This window comes from Aplysia californica, unplaced genomic scaffold (assembly GCF_000002075.1).
Source record: "Aplysia californica isolate F4 #8 unplaced genomic scaffold, AplCal3.0 scaffold00087, whole genome shotgun sequence".
In the NCBI taxonomy this organism is placed as follows: domain Eukaryota; kingdom Metazoa; phylum Mollusca; class Gastropoda; order Aplysiida; family Aplysiidae; genus Aplysia; species Aplysia californica.
This window is the reverse complement of record NW_004797357.1, coordinates 370,443-378,076: the sequence shown is the minus strand read 5'-3', so window position 1 is coordinate 378,076 and position 7,634 is coordinate 370,443. Positions and strand designations below refer to the sequence as shown.

Below are 7,634 nucleotides of genomic sequence, written 5' to 3'. Positions count from 1 at the left end.
TCCCCGGAACTCACTGTGTGTGATTGTTTTTGAGGGGGTATGTTTAAGACAAAGCTTATTATGTTAAACCACTTTCAGAAAATATCAATGGCATGAAAGATCGAATAACTGCCACAGTCAAAACGGTGACCTGAGACATTCTGAGGCGCGTTAGGGAGGAATTCTCAAATCGGCTTGATGTTGTCCGAGCTGTCGGTGGTGGCTACAGCACCATAAGAACATGTTCAACATGAAATAAAAACTTGAAGGTACATATGTACCACATGTGTGTCCAAGCTTGAGTTTTCTATTGTTTTCGGTTTTTGAAGTATCGCGTGATGAGTTTGGCGTATTCTTTTTTAATCACCATGTATTTTATAAATTCAACCCAAATGTTTTTGTTTTGCTTTTTCATTTGCCTATGCTGTAGGCTGGAAGGTATTCAGCAAATACGTCTGAAATGCGACGCCTATGCTGGACGGAACATTCATGAGAATACTTTTGCATTAGAACTGAAACTCAAGTTAACGTGATATCCGGCTTGTACGTAAAATATCTGCAGTTCGTACGCAGTCTGTATGCAGTGGCTTCGATAATTAAAGTGCTAACACCTGTGCGGTATTGATTTTGTGTTTGCTTTGTCTTTGTTCGCTTTTAATTATAAATGCATAACTGTAGCTATGGATAGTGAGGTGTTATGAAACTCATAATAGTGTCCTCGTTTCTGATGATCAGCTTACATCTGCCCACAAGCAGTGACGTTTGAAAACAGTTTTATGGTTTTGAATTGATCACGCAATAAACAAAGAGACAATGCAGATGTCTACATAAAAATACATTCTCTGATATTTCTTAGATTCAGAAGAAAAATAACTAGTTGGATGGATGGATGGATGAACTTGACAAAATCACAAAAAGTGAGGCTAAATTTCTTCTCCCTCATTGAATCACCCCACCTATCCACTCCCAATTCTACTCACTCACTTGATGGGCATGGGGATTGGAGAGGGTCGAGGAAAAAAATTCACTTTCAAAATTGTTAGATCTAGGTCCCTAAAGGTTGTGTGAGTGTGTGTGTGTGTGTGGATATGTGTGTCTGTGTGTATTTAAGAGAGAGAGAGAGAGAGAGAGTGTCAGAGTTAGGAATGAACGTCACGGATATCTAATTTTACAACCCTCAACAATTTTTTTTAAAAGAAAGAAAGAAAAGTAGTACAGAACACATGCATTTTCAAAGCAACGAGACGGTCATCATGAACTTTAAATTAAATTAAGTATAGCATTGCCTGTCATTGCTGTTTCATGGGGGTTTCCGAACTAATTTGGGTTTTAATTCTAAAAGCGTTCGCGTGGAATAACTCATTTAGTTTTCATGACATTTGGTCTAAATTTCAAGTTTTTTACCATGTCACCCGTTTTTTGCTTTTTGAAATTTATTTCTTGGGCGGGATAAAGAGCTATAAGTTTTAAAGGCAAGTTTACTGTTGTATTATTTGTGTTGCAGTTTCTCCCCCAATACTTGCATGGGGATCAGAGTTTCAAAATCGTTTGAAATTTCAATTTTTTCAATATAGTCTATTCTGTTCGAATGATTAGTTTGTCTATGTGTTTCATTTTCCATCTTGGACTCTTTCTCCTGTAAACAAAGAAGCGTTTATTCTTTTTTGTCTCTTCATACGAAACACACTAGCCACTAGAAAAAGAAATCAGTGTTGAAAAAGAAGAAAATCTGCAAATGCTTTAAGAAAAAACTTCAGTGAAATACAACAGTTTGCATTTTGACTATACAAATAGGCATCCGTGGTGTAGCGGTTCGGCACTTCGCTGTCGCACGCATGAGACCCCAGCAAGATTTCCGTGTGTGGAGGCTTAAAATTATGACCCAAAATCTCTCTCTGTCTTTCTGCTCGGATGTTGTATCTCTCTCAGCCCGGATTGACGAGATCGGAAGCCTGCCGACTAAATGATCTAATTAGGGTCGATTGGAGCGGAAAAATACCTACAGGTTTTTAAATTGTTGAAGTATCATTTATCAAGTGGAATATAAGAAACGTGGTTCAATCGTCTGCACCAGTGCTTGCCAACCTGGGCAATATTGTCCACTAGTACGAGTAGGCAATTTTGGAATTTTTCATGGGTGGTAGGCTAGCCATTGAAGCCCTATTTTTGCTTATAATGGACATAATCGGAGACGAGTCGTTACGATGCATGACTTCATTGTTTGTAACTTCGCTGCTTTCCTAACTCGGGTGTTTATTTCATCATCCAGTGAGCTAAAGTAACACAATACAGCAAAGACATGGCGTTGACTGTGGTTATCGAGTTTTAGGGTAGCCACTTGTGCATCGAGTATGATGGAAGTGGTCCAGCATCAATGTTGACAATGCTGGTTGGGTACCAAATCTGGTGCTTCTGGTAAAGTATCCAGATTGTTGTAGCCAGCAAGCTCTTATACGACAAAGTAGTTCACTGTTCTCTTTGATCAAGTAAAACAAAATGCTCTCAATATCGCCGGTATCACTTGAGAAAAGGTGCGCACTTGGTGAACTTGGTAACATTGTTATTGTAATACGCTCTCATCTCAGTTGCGTGTAATAAGCGTTTTATAATTAAGTTAACTTTGACTTTAGGATGAATGGAATGTAGCGACATGTCAAGCAGTTATTGGCCTATAGCGCGGTGAGAAATTCGTGGCGCAACTTATTGTCAAATATCTCATCAACTATCGAACATAAACTCTCCAGCTTTTGCACAGTGACTTATATCAATTTGTCTGAACAGATAACTATTTTTGTAAAGACCTGTTAGCTCTATTCTAGAAAATTGCTTAATAAAACTAATTAGAAAATCCTAGTGGATGGTTTCTACTGATTTTAAAAGGTTTACAGGTGGGACGATATCGCTTTTGAAACCAAGTCCGTCATTTTTTTCTAATCGCGAGATTATCTTTATTGGGCGCATAATTTGAGAACTTTTAGTGCAAAAAAGTGTTCACTATAAAATTAATTTCTTCCAACTAGTTTTTCAACTAAAAAGTATAATTTATGGTCTGTGGCGTTGGGTATAGGCGTGTATAAAATGTGTGTGAGAAGCGGGAAGTGCTGTGAACAATTCCATTTTCCGCGTGAAAGAGATTTATAGTATTTCATATAAATTTATGAGGAAAAGTTTTTTTAATCTAGCCTCAACTGTTGTGGAAAAATATGATAGAGTTAAGACAAATTGAGACAAACTGCTGTGCAAAGTATGGATGACATTGCTTCACCCGTTAAAAAGATAATGTTTGAGGATAAGTTGCCCCCTGAATTTTTACCGTACTATAGTAAATTTATCATGGCATCTATCAACGTCGATGTTTATTGCTTTTCCATTTCGGGAAGAGTCACTTGGGGGAACAATGTGGCGGAGATGAATATAGTGTGTTAATTTCAATTTAACGGTGGCTGGCCAGAAGGTTACCAGACTTTGCAAGTGTCAGGCACATTGATCTAGTCTTTTCTAAATTAAGCTCCATGAGATTTTTTAGAGACTTGTGAACACAAAGTGTCGGGATTCATGTGGAAAACAAAAGGTTACTAAGACATAGACAGGGAAACATAAGACCACCGCTGCAAATTGCTGACTTATGTCGTTCTTTGTCTTAGGCAATAATGTTGTAGTTGATAAGAACTCAACTCAGTGAAACGCTGATCGCCGTATGAAATTACAACAAAAAAGGGGTTTTTCAAATCAATAGATGTACTAGATCTACTTTATTTCTCGAAAAAAAGCGAGATTAGCTCTGAGAGAGCGATATCAGCGGCACTTGGGAATAAGAGGGGAATGGACGCATTTTCAGCGGAGTGGAGTGAACCATCTTGTCGTACAGGATCTTAAATTTTAACCAGTGATGTATCTGTCCCGTTAAAAGTAGCCCGTTGGGTATTGAGCTCGGAAAAAAAACCTTCTTGGTTTGTAGAAGTAAGTGGAACATTATATTCTACTTTTAAGAAGCCAGCGAAGTGTCGAGTTCGCAAGTGCATGAAGTTTTCTTTTCAGTAGCATAAAATTATGAGGGATGATATTGCCCACCCGTAAGGTGAAGCGGTGAGCGATTGATTTTTTTTTAAAAACCAGACTAGTGATGATAAGCCATTCATGTGGCTTAATACCGTTCACCGGCATGAGAAAATGGACGCCTATATTCCATTTGATGAAGCTTTACAAATTATATGTATAATATCGTCAAGGTTTTGTTTGTTCTTTTAGAGGTTTCACGCAGTCTTTTGGGATCGAGAGTGCAGACGTTGTGATATTTTACAAAATATGTATAATATCGGCCAACATAAGGAACTTTTGACCTCACTCTTAGACCTGTTTAAAAGTATGGAGGCGGTTTTTTTTTTAATCAAAGGGGAAAAAAAGACCTGAAAAAATATTACACTTGCATATACCTCTTGGCCTCGTGTGTATGTACGTGCATGTGTAAGTGATGTATGTAAGTGAGCGTAAGTGTGTGTGTGTGTGTGTGTGTGTGTGTGTGTGTGTGTGTGTGTGTGTGTGTGTGTGTGAGTGTGTGTGTGTGTGTGTGTGTGTGTGTGTGTGTGTGTGTGTGTGTGTGTGTGTGAGAGAGAGAGAGAGAGAGAGAGAGAGAGAGAGAGAGAGAGAGAGAGAGTTGATGGCGGGAGTGTGGGTGGGGGGGAGGGGGTTTTCCAAATACAAAGTACGATAACACGCCGAGTAAAAAGAACGATACAGTTTTAATGGTACTGTGAATTTTTGGTGAATCAATTAATGTTTCCTTTGAATGAATGTGGGTTTTGTTTCAATATCACCACGAATGTGACATCATGTTTTTTTGTATGTTCTTTTAGAGGTTTCACATGGTCTTTTGGGTTCGAGAGTGCAGACGTCGTGATGCATTATGGGACGTCTTAAACTCTGGTAGAGTTGTCAGGGGTGGTGCACAAGTTCCAGGGCTGAGTGCTGTAGAAGTCGGAGAGGGGGGAAGGACCAGTGATGGACTCCAATGACCAGATCCAAACCTGTGTATTGAATGAGAGAATGGGTTCAAATTAGAGATCGAGTTTTATTCTCCCACCTCTAAGTCTGTTTAGGGTGGACTTTCGAATTATCTATCCTTTTGTACAGGTATATTTGAGGGACACCCACATACGCACACACGCACCCATACATGCAAGGACGCGCGCACACGTACACAGGGGGGAGAGAAAGAGAGAGATGGTAAGATATAAAGAGAGAGAGAGGGGGAGAGAGGGAGAGAGAGAGACAGAGAGAGGGACAGAGAGAGACAGAGAGAGGGAGGGAGAGAGAGAGAGAGAGAGAGAGAGAGAGAGAGAGAGAGAGAGAGAGAGAGAGAGATGCATTTCTCGAGAAGCCTGGATTCAGAACGGATCCTGACCTCCTGCTTTGATATTATTTTGCTCCGAAATCCCCCGGACGATATTTCACAACCGATACAACTAAGAACCTATGCCTTAGATTTTAAAGAGAGAAAAGCTGCACTTGATAATATTGAATACGGGAATTATATTATTCCACCAATATGTGGTTGAATAATATTTTTCTTGTCTATGCCCCTACTTTGCTATTTCTACATTTAAGTATTTTATTATCTTTATTTTCACCCACGTTGTCGTATAAAATCGTTAGTGTGCTAAACCTAACTCAATTTTCAGTTTAAAATTCGGGGTCATTGCCCGATTCTGGTTCGAATACATGCATAATTATTCGTCATGGCGGGGGCCACACAGTTTGCGGACTTGCGCTTAGTTTACCTTCATACGGGAATAAATATTCATTTCACGTGGAAAACTGTTGGAATTATCATAACTGGACAATAAAAAGTATTATTTCCATCACAATGTCTGAATCAGACCTGAACGTAATTATTTCTGCTCTGTTCTGATAACTTTTGTTGCAGCAGAATGGGACAGAAATTTCCATAGGAGAATGACATTACGAGTAGTCTGACACGTTTATTCGTAGCGTTCTGTCATGTGCGACACTCCATGTGTCCTCGGGGATATAACAGGTGACGGTGAAATTGTAATGTTTGCGGTTCCGTTGTTGTTGTTGTGATTTGTTGTTGTTGTTTAGGGGTTGGGTTTGTTTGTTTGTTGTTTTGTCTGTTTCTTTGCTTGTTTATTGGGGGGTGTTGGGGGGGTTGGAGGGGGTATCTTGTTTGGGGGTTGTTGTTTTTTGTTGTCTTTGGGAGGGGGGGTATTTGATTTTTTTATAGGTAATATAGATTTTTATATACCTACATCGACACTATTTAGATCATTTGGAAGACGCACTTCCAACCCTGCCTGCCAAGGCCAAGCCGGGCTGAGAGAGAAACGACGTCTCAGCAGAAAGACCAAGATACTCGATAAAAATGTTTTCCCACTTGCGAATCGAACTCGGTTCTCTTGTTTGCGTTTAACCGCTACACCACAGACACCAGAGGTTCCGTTTTCAAGACGGTAAAAATATACTCGGTGTATAGAATAAATACATTTCTCCTCCGTCTTTGATACTATGATAGTCCTGTTGTGGCAACTGAGGTTATTATGTTACCATTGCTGTTATTATTGTTATATTTGGAGATTATGTTGTTGCCGAGATGACAAAACTTTTCTTTTTCTGAAATGGCTCTCCGCGTAATACATCCACTTTACCCAGCTTCCCATTTATCCGGCTTCAGAATGATGTATTTTGAATCTCGCGACCCATTAAGATTAAACCAAACTTTAAACTTCTCAGACTGTGTCTTGTCGGAAGAACAAGTTTGCATTCTCTAAAATAGCCAATTCTGTAGGTGCTACTACGCTGGAATGCTATGACGGCCCTTTGTGCACTCACTTTCTTGACTTTTCCTCTTAAAAACAGCGTGGTCATTAAAGAACAACGGCTCTAATTTAACGTCCAACTCGGATCTGATAGCACTTGTGAATGCTCCTCAACAATAATTACTTTATAGTATAACAATAAGCGAAGTCAGTAAACCAACTGACCTGGTCGTTCTTGGCAAGGACCATGCTGCTCCAGAAGGTCTCCAGATCCCACGCGGCGTCAATGTCACAAGGCAGATTGTCTGGAAGCCTGGATGGCTCAGAGTAGCGAGTCCTGCCCCAGCTGCGGTATGCTTTGATGTAGTAGCAGCCTGCGGAAATGGGGAGAAGAATTATAGTTGTGTCAAGACACAGTGGAATCAGGCGCTCATCAAAATTGGCTTACTGGGTCTTGGAAAACCACTTTTCCTACATTAGTGTAATAAGGAAGGGGGAAGGAAACAGTTGATAATGTTAAATTGCCTAAATTGTGTCGATTGGGGTGTAAACATTTAATTTACTAGCAATGAAGAAACTGGGAAGAACACAGTTAGCTAAGACCTTCAGAGAAAAAGTTGAATGTAACGACGGTCTTTTACTTTTAGGAGACTGGTTAAAATAATACAGTAGCCAGACCAAATCATCGGAGAAGCCTACTGAAAACATTGGGTTCGGACACTGGTTTTCTTTTATTTGTAGGTTCGCAAGATTTGTTTTGCTTTGAAATTTAAGCTGTGTCTCAGATATATATGTTTATACTCGTCAAGATCTTTTCTTTAAAGTAAGCAATACATGGCTGGGGTATTTTACACTTGCTCACACACACACACACACACACAC

General features: G+C 39.7%; 1 protein-coding gene across 2 annotated transcripts in view; it reads right to left on the bottom strand.

The window, feature by feature from the left end:
- Positions 1 to 4,699: 4,699 nt before the first annotated feature.
- LOC101858171 overlaps positions 4,700 to 7,634 on the bottom strand; it is a gene marked incomplete in the record, with an annotated part of 12,998 nt that continues 10,063 nt past the window's right edge. For both annotated transcript variants that reach the window (XM_013080458.1, XM_013080459.2), the window contains 2 exon segments: positions 4,700 to 5,003; positions 6,978 to 7,126. In XM_013080458.1, the coding sequence (XP_012935912.1) occupies positions 4,893 to 5,003; positions 6,978 to 7,126 (260 nt within the window).